This window comes from Pseudophryne corroboree, chromosome 3 (assembly GCF_028390025.1).
Source record: "Pseudophryne corroboree isolate aPseCor3 chromosome 3, aPseCor3.hap2, whole genome shotgun sequence".
Classification (NCBI taxonomy): Eukaryota; Metazoa; Chordata; class Amphibia; order Anura; family Myobatrachidae; genus Pseudophryne; species Pseudophryne corroboree.
Window position 1 is genome coordinate 59102738 of NC_086446.1, and position 20225 is coordinate 59122962.

Sequence of the window (20225 nt, forward strand, 5' to 3'; positions counted from 1 at the left end):
CATAAGATTGTGTTATATTGCAAACTACATTAACATTGAATGGGGAGTTGCTCACAAGTCAGCCATACTGGGATCTCAGAGATAATTATGTGTCTCAGCCTGTACTCAGAGATGGGCACCTCTGTGGCTGCACCACTCATCCATCCGCCTGTGAGAGCAGCCACCATCACTATCAGCGCACATTCACACCAGCGCTATCCTCAGTGCAAGAAACGGATCTCTGAGTACGCCCACCTCTGAATTGCTGCAATTCCTCCTATATGCCCACAGGAGAGGCAATCTATTTCCCGGCTGTCAGGATCCCGGCAGTTAGAATATAGACACCGGCATCCCATCAACTGACAATGTAGACAGCCAGTATTTTGGTGCACCGGGGCTACTACCACTTGTGGCTGTCCACGACACCCAGTGGGAATAGATCCTGGGGCGAGCGCAGTGATATTGTGTCTTCTGTCTACATTCAGTACTCAGCTCTTCATTTAGGGCCTAATTCGGAGACAGCATAGAAGTCAAGGGTTAACATTACTGCATTTGTGAACTCGTTAAGCAGCATGGAGTATGTGGGGAAAACTGTTCTTTTATTAGGTACAAATGTTATACTATTAATTATCTAAGTGCATCAGCCATGTTTCACCTTGGATATTATATTTATTGAATATGTTTGCCGGTGGTTTGATTGATTTTAATATATATGTTTTAGCAGGGGTTAAAGTGGGCCGGAACAGGGTGGAACTGCGTTCAGTCACTTATAATTGGATTCCGCCCACCTTGTCCAGGCACTGCAATTATCTACTTAAGGCACCAGCAGAAGCTGCGGCCGCCTGAAGGAGGAGAACGGCGTCACTCTGGCAGCTGTGCTGTGTGCCACCGCTGCTACAGGTCGCCTCCTCCAGTACCTCTCCATTGCCTCTAGTAGCTGCGGTGGCGGGCATGAGACAACGCAGTGCGTCTGGCTACTGAGTTCGGCCACATGAAGCAGAACACCGAGCAGCTCGAGACTCACTCAGGTAGGCGGACAGCTTCTACCTGTGAGTGAGTTTTGTACTGCAGCGGACTCACTCGACACAAGGTTGTGCAAGCAATCAGTATGGGTGTGAGGCACCCAGTGTGTGTGTGGCATCCAGTGTGTGTGTCTGTGTGTGTGTGTGTGTGTGTGTGTGTATTTCACCCAGTATGTGTGTACAGTATTTGGCACCCAGTGTGTTTGTGTGTGTGTGTATGTGTGGGGGGCATCAAGTGTGTGTGTGGCACCCAGTGTGTGTGTGTGCCACCCACCAAACGATCAAAAGCTTTCAGGCCTCCCAGGATGCAATGGGCCCGTCCATATATCCCCGCCCACTGGCTCAAGCAAATCGGTTTTTGTTTGGTGCGGCAGGAGCCGGACCATGGTCAGAAGGCTGCTGTTCGTTTAGCAGCCCTTTCTTATATTATTTTTATAGTCTTACTAGTTTTTTAGTGATCTTTCTAAACAGTGTCTTATACACTTAGAAAGAGTCACTCCAACAACTCTCTGCCGGGTCGCGACAACGCTTACCCACGAGTACAGTGCTGTTTCGGTGCACGTCTGTGTCGGATATACTAGCAGGTATAGTAGACGTTACCAGGCTGTGGCCGGACCACGGAGAGAAGGTAAGGCATCGATTCCGCTTAGAAGATGGAATACGGACACAGCCGCACTGTATTGGGAGGAGACTACCAAACAGTTGCTGATGCGTCCGCCACCGTGGGTGCACCAGCGCTAGGCCTTAGGGATCTTAGGCACCAGGAATAGCATGAGGCCACGATCCCTAGGGTTGATGTCAGCAGGGTGAGTCAGACGCTCTACTGGTCGCCCCGCCCCCCGGTACATGACCAGTTTCCGCCAAGTCTCCCGCCATTAACTGTTTCCTCAATTCCGTCCCAGATGCTACCACAAGGGGACTCAGTCACAACATAGGCCGCATTGCGTCTGAATACGTTAGATCTGTTTAAAACATGATTCAGTGATAAGTTCTCCTACATACTTAAAAATGTGTTTGTAGTTGATGATGTGCTCATATGACTAATATATAACATGTGACATACTGCTAGTGTGATTGCTGACTTTAAATATATGTTTGTCAGTTGTTTCTTCTGATCCTCAATGCTGGTGCATGGGTAGGGCTAGATTGATATCACTTTAGAAGGCAGCTGTGTGACCGGTGCGTCTGTGTTCACTATAGGTTCCTGGAGCGGCAGTGTACACTAGTAGCGTCTGGATCCACTCAACATTTGCTAACATATTGATCGATCCTGGAAGCGAGGCAAGTCTCCCTGAATCCCACTCTACTGAGTACGGGCTATACAGCACTAAATTTCTATCTACTTTTTTCAGTATGAATAGTTAAGATAAGTGCCTATTGCATATGAGTCTGTGTACATTTACTATGGTTTATGTGCAAATTGTTTTGCTTTTCAGCAAAATACAAGGCAGATCCCTGTACAACGTCAGGTAAAGAGGGATCCACCTTGGGCTATGTTTGCACAGACATTTTCCACTATAGCTGAACGGATAATTCCTACAGCTTCTGTACTAGGAAAGGGGTACACTATTAACCCATACATGCAGCTCCCTACCTACGGTATATAATTTCCCCCAGCAGCTTCAAGCTGAAACAAGCTGATAAACCAATGGTAAGTACATCTTCACCTTCACAGGCTACACAAGATGATTCATCAGAAGATGAAAGCTCAATTTACTCTACTTCGGCATACGAAGAAGAGGAAGAAGGTTTCAGCTCAGTGGATATAGCTGAATTAATTAGAGCAATGAAGGCCATTCTATCCTTAGAAGATTCAGCAGAGCCTGTGTTAAAAACCAAGACACCTGTGTTTAAACATCCCAAAACAGTTAAGACTGAGTTTCCAGGGTCAGCCTGGAAATCATGGAAGAGGCTTGGGCTACACCCAATAAAAAAGATAGAATTCCCAAAAAATGGGATTCCAATTATCCTTTTCCAGCGGGGGACTGTTTAAAAATGGAGGTGGCTCCTAAGGTAGATACGCATGTGATTCGATTAGTGCGAAAATCTATATTGCCTTTTCCGTCAACGTCATTAAATGATGTCACGGATCAGAGAGTGGATGGTTTTCTAAAAAACATATTTTCTCTGTCTGGGGCAGTCATATGGCCAGCCATGGCTTCAGCTTGGATGGCAAAGGCAATGGCTCCTGGGCTGATGGGAAGAAAGAGGATTTTTCATCAGCTTCTAGAGAGCAAAAATCCCATATAGTTCATATTAAACAGGCTGCAGTATTCTTGGAAGAAGCTGCATTAGATATGGGTACTATTGCTTCTAGGGCATCAGCCTCAACAATAGCTGCTCGCAGAGCAGTTTGGTTACGTACGTGGAAAGCTGATTCAGAATCTAAGAAGGTTTTGGAATCTTTGCCTTTTTCTGGAAATATTCTATAAAGAATTGAGATATTCTGGAGTCAGAAGCAGACTCCAAGAAGGTCAAGTTTCCTCCCACATACAACCCCAAACCTAAGGGTCCAGATTTCCGGCTGTTTCAGTCTCAAGGAAAAGCAAAGGGAAAAAGTGATCGTAAGCAGCCCCAATACAATGTTTGGTAAGTCAAAACAGCATTGGGCTACCAGAGGGCCAGCTTCTAAACGAGAAGAAAAGCCATCAGCCTGATGGTGGTGGCCTCCTCCTAGGGGATCCCAGGGTAGGGGGCCGACTGCTACAGTTTGCACAGATTTGGCAGCAGTCCACAACAGATGCCTGGGTGCAAGAAGCGGTATCTCTAGGTTATGTTTTCCCTTCAAGAAGCATCCTCCTTGAAGGTTCTTCTGCACCAGCCCGTCTCGGGTAGAGGCGAAGGCCAGGGCTTTGTAAGAAGCAGTTCTGAAATTGCTTCAGTCAGGAGTAGTCACTCCAGTACCCCCTGCACAACGGGGACAGGGGTTTTACTCCAACCTGTTTTTGGTTCAGAAGTCAAATGGGTCTTTTCGGCCCATTCTCAATCTCAAAATGCAAAACAAATGCATTTGGGTACCACGATTTCACATGGAGACGTTACGCTCTATAGTTTTTGGGGATTATATGGTATCCCTGGATATTCAGGATGCTTACCTACATGTTCCTATAGCACTGTCCCATCAGTGTTATCTCAGGTTTGCCATCCTCCAGCAGCATTTTCAGTTCCAGGCCTTACCTTTTGGGTTAGCCACAGCCCCCAGAGATATTTACCAAGATCATGGTGGTTATGGCAGTTTATCCCCGCAAGCAAGGGATAAGAATTTTTCCATACCTCGACAACCTTTTAATCCTGGCACAATCACAGGAAGAATTGCTCCTGTGCCATCTCCAACAGACAATAACAATAACAATAAGTGGCTCATAAATTGGGCAAAATCATCTCTGGTTCCGTCACAACAGATGACTCACTTGGGGGCTTTACTGGATTCAAGTCTAGAGAAAGTATTTTTACCTCGGAACAAGATATCCAAGGTACAGTCAAAGATTCAGGACTTGTTACACAGTGAAACGGTATCAATTCACGCAGCAATGCGAGTGATGGGTTTGATGGTGTCAACATTCGACATGGTGGAATATGCACAATTCCACTCAAGACCTCTGCAGCGTCTGATTCTTGCCAGATGGAATGGAGTACATCAGACAATAAAGAAACAGACTATGGTACTTTCAGTAAAAGTAAGAAAGTCATTAGCCTGGTGGCTACAGACATCCCATCTAGACAAGGGGAGACACTTTTGGATATCAGATTGGGAGTTCCTGACAACAGATGCCAGTCTTCAGGGCTGAGGGAGCAGTGTCTGGAAAATTATGGTTCCAGGGACAATGGACCAAAGAAGAAAGTTGCCTACCAATAAATGTGTTGGAACTTTGGGCCATATACATGGCACTGATTCAGGTAAAGGACATTCTTCAAGGAAAACCAGTCCAGATCCGCTCGGAAAATGCAACGGCAGTAGCATACCTAAACCATCAGGGAGGAACTCACAGCCAAAAAGCAATGAAGGAGGTAAGTCACATACTAAAGTGGGCAGAACTTCATCATCCAGCCTTGTCCGCAGTGTTCGTTCTGTGAGTCCTAAACTCGGAAGCGGACTTTCTCAGTCGACACGCCATTCAGGGAAGCGAATGGGCTCTACCTGGAGGTCTTCCAGACTCTAGTAGACAAATGGGAGTTGCCAGAGATAGATCTCATAGCATGCCGTCTGAACAACAAAGTGTCCGCATACAAGTCAAGAACAAAGGAGCCCAGAGCAATATTTGTGGACGCCTTGTCGGTGAGATGGGACTTTCATCTAGTTTATGTGTTTCCTCCGATCACCCTATTACCCTGGGCGGGGAGGAAAATAAAGCAAGGAAGGGATGCCGTGATACTAATAGCTCCAGCTTGGCCCAGAAGGCATTGGTATACCGATCTGCAGAGAATGTCGACGGATGCTCCATTTCTGCTCCCTCAACGTCCAGATAACAAGGACTTGTTATCACAGACATCTGGATCGACTGTCTTTGATGGCGTGGCTCTTGAAACCTCTATCCTGAAGTCAAGAGGATTCTCACAACAGGTAATTCAAACTATGCTCAGAGCAAGGAAACCTTCTTCAGCTCGCATCTATCACCGAATATGGCAAACCTATATTCATTGGTGCAGTGAAAGAAAGATAGACCCTAAATATTTCCAAGTTTCCATGGTCTTAGCATTCCTTCAGGCATGAATGGATAAGGTTTGAAGGTGGCTTCCTTGAGAGTGCTAGTATCGGCATTAACTGAATGGTTCCAAAAGAAAATTGCAAATTCACAAGCTTTCCGTAGTTTTTTCCAGGGAATGCTGCGTATTCAACCTCTGTTTGTTCCACCTACAGTGCCGTGGGACTTATGATTAGTCCTGAAAGCCCTTCAAGTTGCCCCAGTTGAACCACTTAATAAAGTGAGATCTTAAATGGTTGACATCTAAGGTGCTCTTTCTACTGACTATGGCATCAGCTAGAAGAGTATCAGATTTAGGGGCGCTGTCATGTCGTTCCCCATTTCTGATTTTTTTATCCAGATAGAGCAGTCATCAGAACTAGATCTGGGTATCTTCCTAAGGTGGTGTCTAAATTCCACCTTAATTTAAGAAATTGTACTCCCGGCTTTTCATGTATCGGGACTTCCTGCGGGAGATGCGTCGCTGGATGTGGTCCGTGCATTAAGGATCTACGTGGATTGTGCCAGTGCCATCAGAAAGACAGATTCTCTCTTCATTCTCTACGGATTTCACAAGAGAGGATGGCCTGCTAGTAAACAGATGCTGGCAAGATGCCTTCGAATGACAATTTCAGAAGCATATTCTCAAGCTGATCTCCCTGTTCCGGCTTATCGCTGCAGTGCGAACGGGTCCGGAATGTGCATGCGCAGCGGCCACAGTGCGCGTGTGCGACATTGCCCGGCGACCGGGGTTGCCGGGTTACATCGCGTCTAACGAAGGAATCGGTCGCAGAGCCGACCTCAAAGAAGATTGATAGGAAAAAGGCGTTCCAGGGCGGATCCGGACCGTTGGCTGACGTTTTCAGGGAGTGGTAAGGAAAACGCAGGCGTGTCCAGGATAACAGAGGGAGGATGTCTGACGTCAAAGCCGGCTCCAGCATAGCAGAGATTGTCGCACAGGGTAAGTAGGTATAGGCCTAGTCTTCTTTTGCTTGAATTTTTTTTAGCTTAGCAGGGCTGCACAAGCGATCACAGCTCTGCTAAGCTAAAATACACTCCCCCATAGGCGTGTACTAGTTGATCGCAGCAGCAGCAAAAAGTTGCTGGCTGCTCACTCTACTCGTAAGGTAGGTTCTTTACGGGCAGCGCAGCAGGGTGCTTCAGCAGAACAGATATGTAAGCCAGCCACATGGTCTTCCATTAATACATTCATGACGCTGAATTCGGGCGAAGGGTTCTCCTGTCCAATCAGGAGCATCCCCACCACTAAATTGCTTTGGGAAATCCCAATGTTATCCTGTGGATAACCTGTGGAACTTGCCGAAGAACTATACGTTATGGTAAGAAGTTACCGATCCCACCCTAACGCACCTGATTTGAGAATCCTTTCACTCACCAACCTCTTCCTTCTTTTACGAAAGGGTGTGCATGTGTGTTTCTCTAACCTGATTAGGGCTCTACATGATGATCCTGCCTTGTGCTTTGGAAAACAACTGATTTGCCTGAGCCAGTAGGCGGGGATATATGGACGGGCCTGTTGCATCCTGGGAGGCCGGAAAGCTTTGATCGATTGGTGCCAATCCGCTGTCGCTTCATCATATCCCAATGTTATCCTGTGGATTTAGGAGAAATACCGTTATCAACGGTAAGTTCTTAACATAACGTATATTTACATCAAATACCAGCACTAAATCCATAGGGTTCCTAGACATGGTACTCACAAGTTCGGGAGAGAAGGTAATTACCAAGAATTTTATCAAAAAAGTGGACAAGAATAGCTACATGCATTACAAAAGTAATAATTTAAAGAAATGGAAAAATAACATTCCCTATTCACAATTCCACCAAATCAAGAGGAACTGCAGGGATCCAGAAGACTGTGATCAACAACTACAGGTGTACACCGATAGATTTAAAGAAAAAGAATACCCCCACAAAGTTCTGAATGAAGCCCTTAACAAAACCAGACAATTGGATAGAAGGCAGCTGCTGAATTATAGAGGATAAATGACGAGCGAATCAAATTCATCACTTCTTACAGCAAACATGACCACATCATTAGGAAGTCCTTTCAGGATCACTGGGAGTTCCTATTAATGGACCTGGTGTTGAAAGACATTCTCCCAAAACAACCACATATAGTATTTAAGAAATCCACAAACCTCAAAGACCTTCTAGCCCCAAGCATGTTAAGGACCATCTCAGAACAGTCAGCTTCCTTACCGAGATGCACAGGATGCTACACATTCAGGTAATATCTGCAGGTTTCTGCACCCTGCCAGGAAGACTTTCTATAACACCGACCAAACCAAAGAATTCAGGATCAAACAGTTCATAAACTGTAACACACTATCAATTATTTATCTTCTCAAATGTCCCTGTAAATTAAAGTATGTGGGTAAAACAAAAAGACCTTTAAAAATAAGACTCTAAAAAGATATCCGCAATATCAGGAACAAAAGACAAACTCATGCAGTGTCTAAGTACTTCCTACTCCATCATAACACAAATCCAGAGGAACTATCCATTAAAGGAATTGAACTGGTGAGCCTCGGGGAACGTGGAAGAGATCTATCTAATCTACTATCCAGGAGAGAGATGTAATAAATAAATGAACTGGAGACACAACACCCCAATGGATTTAATAAAAGTTACAAAATTTCTCCTTTTTTATAATTTCCACTTTACTATACACATTACCTATAATGTTAATTCCTATCATCGCTGATGATCACTCCAGAGTGCACCATACAAGGCACTACAGCCTTTTCACACTGGTTATGTCCAATCTTGGATAGGAGACCTCCTGGGAATCATAGGTGCTGTACAATACTTTGGGGCACTTTTTGGAGTTTTTATCATATATTATATTTTATATGTATACAGTGGGGCAAAAAAGTATTTGACCAGCCACCGATTGTGCAAGTTGACCCTCTTAAAAAGATGAGAGAGGTCTGTAATTTCCATCATAGGTACACTTCAACTGTGAGAGACAGAATCTGAAAAAAAACCAGGAAATCACATTGTATGATTTTTAAACAATTTACTTGTATATTCTTGTGGAAAATAAATATTTGGACACCTACCAGGCAGCAAGATTTCTGGCTCTCACAGACCTGTTACTTCTTCTTTAAGAAGCTCTTCTATCCTCCACTCGTTACCTGTATTAATGGCACCTGTCTGAACTGGTTATCTGTATAAAAGACATCTGTCCACACCCTTAAACAGTCAGACTGCTACCTCTCCACCATGGTCAAGACCAGAGAGCTGTCTAAGGACACCAGGGACAAAATTGTGGAGCTGCACAAGGCTTGGATGAGCTACTGGACAATAGGCAAGCAGCTTGGTGAGAAGAGATCAACTGTTGGCGCAATTATTAAAAAATGGAAGAAATACAAGATCACTGACAATCGCCATTGACCTGGGGCTCCATGCAAGATCTCACCTCATGGGGTATCAATGATCTTGAGAACGGTGAGGAATCAGCCCAGAACTGCACGGGGGGACCTGGTCAATGACCTCAAGAGAACTGGGACCACAGTCACAAAGGTTACCATTAGTAACACACTACATCGTCATGGATTGAAATCCTGCAGCGCCCCAAAAGGTTCCCCTGCTTAAGCCAGCACAAGTCCAGGCCCGTCTAAAGTTTGCCAGTGACCATCTGGATGATCCAGAGGAGGATTGGGAGAATGTAATGTGGTCAGATGAGAGCAAAATCAAACTTTTTGGTATAAACTCCACTCGCCGTGTTTGGAGGGAGAAGAATGATGAATGGCATCCCAAGAACACCAAACCCACTGTGAAGCATGGGGTGGAAACATCATGCTTTGGGGCTGCTTTTCTGTAAATGGGACAGGACAACTGATCCGTATTAAGGAGAGTATGAATGGGGCCATGTATCGTGAGATTTTGGGCAAACAACTCCCCTCACTAAGAGTATTGAAGATGGAACGTGGCTGGGTCTTCCAGCATGACAATGACCCCAAACACACTGCCCGGGCAACTAAGGAGTAGCCTAGCCAGTCTCCAGACCTCAACCAAATAGAAAATCTGTGGAGGGAGTTGGAAGTCTGTATTGCCCGGCGACAGCCCCAAAACATGACAGATCTAGAGAAGATCTGCATGGAAGAGTGGGCCAAAATACCTGCTACAGTGTGTGCAAATCTGGTCAAGAACTATAGGAAACATTTTACCTCTGTAATTGCCAACCGAGGATATATTACAAAGTATTGAGTTAAACTTTTTGATTGTCCAAATATTTATTTTCCACAGAAATATACAAATAATAAGATTTTACTCACCGGTACATCTATTTCTCGTAGTCTGTAGTGGATGCTGGGACTCCGTAAGGACCATGGGGAATAGCGGCTCCACAGGAGACTAGGCACAACTAAAGAAAGCTTTAGGACTACCTGGTGTGCACTGGCTCCTCCCGCTATGACCCTCCTCCAGACCTCAGTTAGAATACTGTGCCCGGAAGAGCTGACACAATAAGGAAGGATTTTGAATCCCGGGTAAGACTCATACCAGCCACACCAATCACACCGTATAACTCGTGATACTATACCCAGTTAACAGTATTAATAATAACTGAGCCTCTCAACAGATGGCTCAACAATAACCCTTTAGTTAAACAATAACTATATACAAGTATTGCAGACAATCCGCACTTGGGATGGGCGCCCAGCATCCACTATGGACTACGAGAAATAGATTTACCGGTGAGTAAAATCTTATTTTCTATGATGTCCTAAGTGGATGCTGGGACTCCGTAAGGACCATGGGAATTATACCAAAGATCCCATACGGGCGGGAGAGTGCGGATGACTCTGCAGCACCGAATGAGCGAACTCTAGGTCCTCCTCAGCCAGGGTATCAAACTTGTAGAATTTTGCAAATGTGTTTGACCCCGACCAAGTAGCTGCTCGGCAAAGTTGTAAAGCCGAGACCCCTCGGGCAGCCGCCCAAGAAGAGCCCACCTTCCTCGTGGAATGGGCTTTCACTGATCTAGGATGCGGCAGTCCAGCCGCAGAATGTGCAAGCTGAATCGTGCTACAGATCCAGCGAGCAATAGTCTGCTTTGAAGCAGGAGCACCCAGCTTGTTGGGTGCATACAGGATAGATAGAGAGTCAGTTTTCCTGACTCCAGCCGTCCTGGAAACATATATTTTCAAGGCCCTGACTACGTCCAGTAACTTGGAATCTTCTAAGTCCCTAGTAGCCGCAGGCACCACAATAGGTTGGTTCAAGTGAAAAGCTGATACCACCTTAGGGAGAAACTGGGGAGTCCTCAATTCTGATAAGGGCTTTTACATGACAAAGCCGCCAATTCTGACACACGCCTGGCCGAAGCCAAGGCCAACAGCATGACCACTTTCCACTTGAGATATTTCAAATCCATGGTTTTAAGTGGCTCAAACCAATGTGACTTTAGGAAATCCAATACTATGTTGAGATCCCAAGGTGCCACCGGAGGCACAAAAGGGGGCTAAATATGCAGAACTCCTTTAACAAATGTCCGAACTTCAGGCAGTGAAGCCAGTTTTTTCTGGAAGAAAATCGACAGAGCCGAAATCTGGACCTTAATGGAACCCAATTTTAGGACCATAGTCACTCCTGACTGTAGGAAGTGCAGAAAACGGCCTAGCTGAAATTCCTCCGTTGGGGCCTTCCTGGCCTCACACCACGCAACATATTTTCGCCATATGCGGTGATAATGGTTTGCGGTCACTTCTTTCCTAGCTTTAATCAGCGTAGGGATGACTTCCTCCAGAATACCCTTTTCCTTCAGGATCTGGCGTTCAACCGCCATGCCGTCAAATGCAGCCGCGGTAAGTCTTGGAACAGACAGGGCCCCTGCTGCAGCCGGTCCTGTCTGAGCGGCAGAGGCCATGGGTCCTCTGAGATCAGTTCTTGAAGTTCCGGGTACCAAGCTCTTCTTGGCCAATCCGGAACAATGAGTATAGTTCTTACTCCTCTTTTTCTTATTATTCTCAGTACCTTGGGTATGAGAGGAAGAGGAGGGAACACATAAACCGACTGGTACACCCACAGTGTCACTAGAGCGTCCACAGCTATTGCCTGAGGGTCTCTCGACCTGGCGTAATATCTTTCTAGCTTTTTGTTTAGGCGGGATGCCAACATGTCCACCTGTGGCCGTTCCCAACGGTTTACAATCAGCTGGAAGACTTCTGGATGAAGTCCCCACTCTCCCGGGTGGAGGTCGTGCCTGCTGAGGAAGTCTGCTTCCCAGTTGTCCACTCCCGGAATGAACACTGCTGACAGTGCTAACACGTGATTTTCCGCCCATCGGAGAATCCTTGTGGCTTCTTCCATCGCCATCCTGCTTCTTTTGCCGCCCTGTCGGTTTACATGGGCGACCGCCGTGATGTTGTCTGACTGAATCAGTACCGGCTGGTTTTGAAGCAGGGGTCTTGCTTGACTTAGGGCATTGTAAATGGCCCTCAGTTCCAGAATATTTATGTGTAGTGAAATCTCCTGGTTTGACCACAGTCCCTGGAAATTTCTTCCCTGTGTGACTGCCCCCCAGCCTCGAAGGCTGGCACACGTGGTCACCAGGATCCAGTCCTGTATGCCGAATCTGCGGCCCTCTTGAAGATGAGCACTCTGCAGCCACCACAGCAGAGACACCCTGGTCCTTGGAGACAGGGTTATCCGCCGATGCATCTGAAGATGCGATCCGGACCACTTGTCCAACAGGTCCCACTGAAAGGTTCTTGCATGGAACCTGCCGAATGGAATTGCTTCGTAGGAAGCTACCATTTTTCCCAGGACTCGCGTGCAGTGATGCACCGAGACCTGTTTTGGTTTCAGGAGGCCTCTGACTAGAGATGACAGCTCCTTGGCTTTCTCCTCCGGGAGAAACACTTTTTTCTGGTCTGTGTCCAGAACCATCCCGCGGAACAGTAGACGCGTCGTAGGGACCAGCTGTGACTTTGGAATATTTAGAATCCAACCGTGCTGTTGTAGCACCTACTGAGATAGTGCTACCCCGACCAACAACTGCTCCCTGGACCTCGCCTTTATCTGGAGATCGTCCAAGTACGGGATAATTAAAACTCCCTTTTTTCGAAGGAGTATCATCATTTCGGCCATTACCTTGGTAAATACCCTCGGTGCCGTGGACAGGCCGAACGGCAACGTCTGGAATTGGTAATGACAATCCTGTACCACAAATCTGAGGTACTCCTGATGAGGATGGTAAATGGGGACATGCAGGTAAGCATCCTTGATGTCCAGCGATACCATGTAATCCCCCTCGTCCAGGCTTGCTATAACCGCTCTGAGCGATTCCATCTTGAACTTGAATTTTTTTTCTATATGTGTTCAAGGATTTCAAATTTAAAATGGGTCTCACCGAACCGTCCGGTTTCGGTACCACAAACATTGTGGAATAGTAACCCCGTCCTTGTTGAAGGAGGGGCACCTTGACTATCATCTGCTGGGAATACAGCTTGTGAATTGCTTCTAGCACAGCCTGCCTGCCTGAGGGAGTTGTTGGTAAGGCAGATTTGAGGAAACGGCGGGGGGGAGATGTCTCGAATTCCAGCTTGTACCCCTGAGATACCACTTGAAGGATCCAGGGATCCACCCGTGAGTGAGCCCACTGATTGCTGAAGTTTTTGAGCCGGCCCCCCACCGTACCTGGCTCCGCCTGTGGAGTCCCACCGTCATGCGGCGGACTTGGAGGAAGCGGGGGAGGACTTTTGCTCCTGGGAACCGGCTGTATGCTGCAGCTTTTTCCCCCTACCTCTGCCTCTGGGCAGAAAGGACGCGCCTTTTCCCCGCTTCCGAGTCCATAATCCTCTCCTGGCAGAAATGGACATTGCACTTATTTTAGATGCCAGCCGGCAAATATCTCTCTGTGCATCTCTCATGTATAAGACTGAGTCTTTTATATGCTCTATGGTTAGCAATATAGTGTCCCTGTCTAGGGTATCAATATTTTCCGACAGGGAATCTAACCACGCAGCTGCAGCACTGCACATCCATGCTGAAGTTATAGCTGGTCTCAGTATAATACCTGTGTGTGTGTATACAGACTTCAGGATAGCCTCCTGCTTTCTATCAGCAGGTTCCTTTTGGGCGGCCGTATCCAGAGACGGTAGTGCCACCTTCTTTGACAAGCGTGTGAGCGCTTTATCCACCCTAGGGGGTGTTTCCCAACGTGACCTATCCTCTGGCGGGAAAGGGTACGTCATCAGTAATCTTTTAGAAATTACCAGCTTCTTATCGGGGGGAAGCCCACGCTTCTTCACACACTTCATTTAAATTCCTCAGATGGGGGAAAAACCACTGGTAGTTTTTTCTCCCCAAACATAATACCCTTTTTTGTGGTACCTGGGGTAAGATGATGTGCAACACATTTTTCATTGCCTCAATCATGTAACGTGTGGCCCTATTGGAAATTACATTAGTCTCATCGTCGTCGACACTGGTATCAGTATCCGTGTCGACATCTGTGTCTGCCATCTGAGGTAGCGGGCGTTTTAGAGCCCCTGATGGCCTTTGAGACGCCTGGGCAGGCACGAGCTGAGAAGCCGGCTGTCCCATATTTGGTATGTCGCCAAACTTTTTATGTAAGGAGTTGACACTTTCACGTAATTCCTTCCATAAGTCCATCCACTCAGGTGTCTGCCCCGCACGGGGTGACATCACATTTATCGGCATCTGCTCAGCCTCCACATAAGCCTCCTCATCAAACATGTCGACACAGACGTACCGACACACCGCACACACACAGGGAATGCTCTGAGGACAGGACCCCACAAAGCCCTTTGGGGAGACAGAGAGAGAGTATGCCAGCACACACCAGAGCGCTATATAATACAGGGATTAAACACTATAACTGAGTGATTTCCCCTTATAGCTGCTATATATTAATATACTGCGCCTAAATTTAGTGCCCCCCCCCTCTCTTTTTTACCCTTTGTTGCTTGAAACTGCAGGGGAGAGCCTGGGAGCGATCCTTCCAGCGGAGCTGTGAGGGAAAAATGGCGCCAGTGTGCTGAGGGAGATAGCCCCGCCCCTTTTTAGGCGGACTTCTCCCGCTTTTTTGAGGAATTCTGGCAGGGGTATTTTTCACATATATAGCCTCTGGGACTATATATTGTGATATTTAGCCAGCCAAGGTGTTAATATTGCTGCTCAGGGCGCCCCCCCCCCCAGCGCCCTGCACCCATCAGTGACCGGAGTGTGAGGTGTGCATGAGGCGCGATGGCGCACAGCTGCAGTGCTGTGCGCTACCTTGTTGAAGACTGAAGTCTTCTGCCGCCGATTTTCCGGACCACTTCTTGCTTCTGGCTCTGTAAGGGGGACGGCGGCGCGGCTCCGGGACCGAACGATCGAGGTCGGGTCCTGTGTTCGATCCCTCTGGAGCTAATGGTGTCCAGTAGCCTAAGAAGCCCAAGCTAGCTGCAAGCAGGTAGGTTCGCTTCTTCTCCCCTTAGTCCCTTGTAGCAGTGAGTCTGTTGCCAGCAGATCTCACTGTAAAATAAAAAACCTAAAATTATACTTTCTTTCTAGGAGCTCAGGAGAGCCCCTAGTGTGCATCCAGCTCAGCCGGGCACAAGATTCTAACTGAGGTCTGGAGGAGGGTCATAGCGGGAGGAGCCAGTGCACACCAGGTAGTCCTAAAGCTTTCTTTAGTTGTGCCCAGTCTCCTGTGGAGCCGCTATTCCCCATGGTCCTTACGGAGTCCCAGCATCCACTTAGGACGTCAGAGAAAAATTGTTTAAGAATCAAACAATGTGATTTCCTAGTTTTCTTTCAGATTCTGTCTCTCACAGTTGAAGTGTACCTATGATGGAAATTACAGACCTCTCTCATCTTTTTAAGTGATTCAACTTTTTTTTTTTTTTTTTTTAAGAGGTTGTCAGCTGTGTGCCTCTTATGGAAAGCGATGATACAAAGCGTAGCCTGCCTAGGAACGAGTTCGCGTTTGCGAGATGCTGCTACTGGTGCCGCCACTGCTGTTCTTGCTGCAGGAGGCAATACATCTACCCAGTGGGCTGTGACAGTCATATAGTCCTGAGTCTGCCCTGCTCCACTTGTCCACATGTTAAGTGGACATTGGGTACAACTGCATTTTTTAGGACACTGGTGACTCTTTTTCTGACGTCTGTGTACATTCTCGGTATCGCCTGCCTAGTGAAGTGGAACCTAGATGGCATTTGGTACCGGGTACACACTACCTCAATAAATTCTTTAAGTCCCTGTAAATTAACGGTGGATACCAGACACACATTTAACACCAACACAGCTGCCAAGGCCTGAGTTATCTGCTTTGCAGGAGGATGACTGCTGTGATATTTCATCTTCCTCGCAAAGGACTGTTGGACAGTCAATTGCTTACTGGAAGTAGTACAAGTGGTCTTCCGACTTCCCCTCTGGGATGACGATCGACTCCCAGCAGCAACAACAGCAGCGCCAGCAGCAGTAGGCATTACACTCAAGGATGCATCGGAGGAATCCCAGTTAGGAGAGGACTCGTCAGACTTGCCAGTGACATGGCCTGCAGGACTATTGGCGTTCCTGTCTAATTTCCTCCACAGCGCCAGCAGCACCCATATCCTCATCCTGTCAACAGTGACATCTTCAATTTGACTATCAGGAACTGGACTGTGGGTGCTCCTTCCAGCACTTCCAGGGGGCGTGCAAATGGTGGAAGGAGCCACCTCTTCCTGTGTTGGGAAGGTCAGGCATCGCAACCGCCAACACAATTAGACTCTCCTTGGGGTGATTTAGAAGAACGCACAGTTCTTTGCTCTTTTTTCAGTTTTCTAGTGGGAGGATGAGTGCTTCCATCCTCATGTGAAGCTGAACCACTAGCCATGAACATAGGCCCGGGCCTCAGCCACTCCTTGCCACTCCGTGTCGTAAATGGCATATTGGCAAGTTTACACTTCTCCTCAGACGCTTTAAATTTAGATTTTTAGGTAATTTTACTGAACTTTAGTTTTTTGGATTTTACATGCTCTCTACTATGACATTGGGCATCGGCCTTGGCAGACGACGTTGATGGCATTTCATCGTCTCTGCCATGACTAGTGGCAGCAGCTTCAGCACTAGGTGGAAGTGGATCTTGATCTTTCCATATTTCACCCTTCACATTTTTGTTCTCCATTTTTTAATGTGTGGAATTATATGCCAGTAATATTATTATATCAATAGCAATGGCCTACTGTACTGTACAACTATATACTGTTGGTCACCAAAATGCTGCACTGTACTACTATATATACTGTTCACAAAAATGCAGCACAGATATGGAATGGGTACTTGCAGTGACACAGAGCTGCAAGATACAGCAATGGCCTACTGTACTCTACAACTATATACTATTGGTCACTAAAATTCTGCCCTGTACTACTATATATACTGCTCACAAAAATGCAGCGCAGATATGGAATGGATACTTGCAGTGACACAGAGCTGCAAGATACAGCAATGGCCTACTGTACTGTACAACTATATACTGTTGATCACCAATATGCAGCACACGGAGCACAGATATTTGCAGCACACTGAGCACAGATATGGAGCTTTTCAGGGAGAGAACGTAGCCACGTCCTCTCAATTCAATCTCCAATGCACGAGTAAAAATGGCGGTGATGCGCGGCTCTTTATATAGAATACGAGAATCCGACAGCGGGATGATGACGTTCGCCCGCGTTCGAGTTAACCATACACACACACATGCGCATGCATATACAGTTCTCGATTTGGGGTGGTATACAGCGGTATGGCATACCGCCACTTTGAGCACTGGCAGGTCACCTATAGTGGGAAGATTCTTTGTGCGTTACCCGTAACTGGTTTCTTGCATTACAGGCATTCCAATGACCCAACTTATAGAGCGTTGCATCAATATCTCCTAAAGAAGCTCCAAGCCCCCACCCAGCAGAAAGGGAGATCCACCACACACACCAGTGATGCTGCACACATTGGAGGCAGAGCAGGTCCGCATCTGGCTGTAAGGTAAGTTAAGCACTGCACTCCCAGCTGCCACCTGCTAGCCTGCCACATTTGTTTTATTGTAGAGGGGATGGAGTGGAGAGTGGAGACAATCGGGGGTTGGCCGGGAGACAAGGCAAGACAACTGAGCCTGCAAGCAATTTGCAGGCCAGCACTATCATTGGCACATGCTGCAGGACATTTTTAAAGACTGACTGGCTGCCTGCAGAGCTGCACTGACTGATGGGGGGCACAAGGTCATGGTGATCTTCTGTTCTAGGGAAAGAATAATGATCTTTCTGTAGGGGAGGGGGCTCTTCTGTGCTACGGGGAGATAATGATGTGTCTGACGGGAAAGGGGGATCTTCTGTACTAGGGGGGAAATGATCTGTCTCAGGGAGCGAGGTGCAGGGGTGTGAGATGGAAGGAGGGAGCGAGGTGCAGGGGTGAGAGATGGAAGGAGGGAGCGAGGTGCAGGGGTGAGAAATGGAAGGAGGGAGCGAGGTACAGGGGTGAGAAATGGAAGGAGGGAGCGAGGTACAGGGGTGAGAGATGGAAGGGAGTGAGGTACAGGGGTGAGAGATGGAAGGGAGTGAGGTACAGGGGTGAGAGATGGAAGGAGGGAGTGCGGTGCAGGGGTGAGACATGGAAGGAGGGAGTGATGTTCAGGGGTGAGAGATGGAAGGAGGGAGTGAGGTGCAGGGGTGAGACATGGAAGGAGGGAGTGATGTTCAGGGGTGAGACATGGAAGGAGGGAGTGATGTTCAGGGGTGAGAGTTGGAAGGAGGGAGTAAGGTGCAGGGGTAAGAGATGGAAGGTAGGAGCGAGGTGCAGGGGTGAAAGATGGAAAAAGGGAGTGAGGTGCAGGGAGGAGAGATGGAAGGTGGGAGCTAGGTACAAGTGTGAGTGATGGAAGGAGGGAGTGAGGTGCAGGGGTGAGACATGGAAGGAGGGAGTGAGGTTCAGGGGAGAGATACGGAAAGAGGGAGTGAGGTGCATGGGTGATAGAGGGAAGGAAGGAGTGAGGTGCAGAGGGAAGGAGAGAGTGAGGTGCAGGGGTGATAGAGGGAACGAAGGAGTGAGGTGCAGGGGTGAGAAATGGAAGGAGGGAGTGAGGTACAGGTGTGAGAGATGGAAGGAGAGAGTGAGGTGCAGATGTGAGATGGAAGGAGGGAGAGAGGTGCAGGGGTGATAGAGGGAAGGAGGGAGTGAGGTGCAGGGGTGATAGAGGGAAGGAGGGAGTGAGGTGCAGGGGAGAGATACGGAAAGAGGGAGTTAGGTGCATGGGTGATAGGGGAACGAAGGAGTGCGGTGCAGGGGTGATAGAGAGGAGGGAGGGAGGTGTAGGGGTGATAGAGAGAAGGAGGAAGTGAGGTGCAGGGGTGATAGAGAGGAGGGAGGGAGGTGCAGGGGTGATAGAGAGAAGGAGTTAGTGAGGTGCAGGGGTGAGACAGAGATAGAATGAGGGAGTGAAATCTGCATGGTTATAGAGGCATAGAGGTGCAAGGGTGACATATGGGGAAGAGGTAGATGGACCCGGGGGAGGTAGGGAACACAGGTTGGATAACGTTATATTATATAATATGGTTTCTATTATACTATAATATATAAATATTTATATTTATATATATCCAATACAGTCAGACCGGCACTCCCAAGCATAATGGCACTTAGCTCTGGTGCCCTCAGATCCAATATTGTAGTAAAAGGTGAAAAACACTGCGGCACTCAGAGACTCCAACGTTTCGGGGCTCAGCCGCCACTGTGTCACTTTATGCACCTTGACAAAGGGGCGGCTGAGCCCCGAAACATTGTAGTTTTTATGTTGGCGTATTGAAATACATTTGTTCACGTTTAAGTCTCCGAGTGCCGCAGTGTTTTTCATCTTTTACTGTTATATGTATATATATATATATATATATACACACACACACAATTGATTTTTATCAAAATCCCTAAAGTTTCTTGGATTCTAGGGGGATCATTCTGACCCATTCGCTCGCTGCGTTTTAATGCAGCAGAGCGAACGGGTCCCTGCTGGGCATGCGCCGGCGCCGTGGTGCGCCTGCGTATGCCGGACGGCCGAAGGCCGTAGCAGGGATGCGATTGCCTCTGCCTGATTGACAGGCAGAGGTGATCGATGGGCGGGAGGGTCCGGAACGGTGGCGTTTGGCCACCGTTTCGTGGGTTTGGTCCGGCCAACGCAGGCGTGGCTGGACCGAATGGGGGGCGGGCCACAGCGGCTGCATGACATCACAGGCAGCCGCTGCGGGCCAGAGAGCTACGAGTAGCTACCGGCCAGCACGCTAATGCTGCGCTGGCAGGGAGCTACTCTTTAAGTGCAAAGGCATCGCCGCTGTAACAGGGAACCCTCCAATGGGAGTACAGAGCCCTAATTAATAAATGTCGTGCAGCTGCCTTGCTGCACGAGCAGGGGAAAACAGGTGTGAATACTTCCTTAATGCAACGGGGAACGCGGTCCGCCTGTGGCGTCCCCGTTGCTATGGACCCGGATGCCCTGGACGCACGGCGTCCTAGCGTTGGCAGGGAGCCGGCGGCTATC

General features: G+C 47.8%; 1 protein-coding gene across 2 annotated transcripts in view; it reads left to right on the forward strand.

The window, feature by feature from the left end:
- Positions 1-20225, forward strand: part of LOC135054721 (NACHT, LRR and PYD domains-containing protein 12-like) — a 411740-nt gene that overhangs the window by 363204 nt on the left and 28311 nt on the right. For both annotated transcript variants that reach the window (XM_063958010.1, XM_063958009.1), the window contains one exon: positions 17540-17686. In XM_063958010.1, the coding sequence (XP_063814080.1) occupies positions 17540-17686 (147 nt within the window). The remainder of the gene's footprint in view (positions 1-17539; positions 17687-20225) is intronic.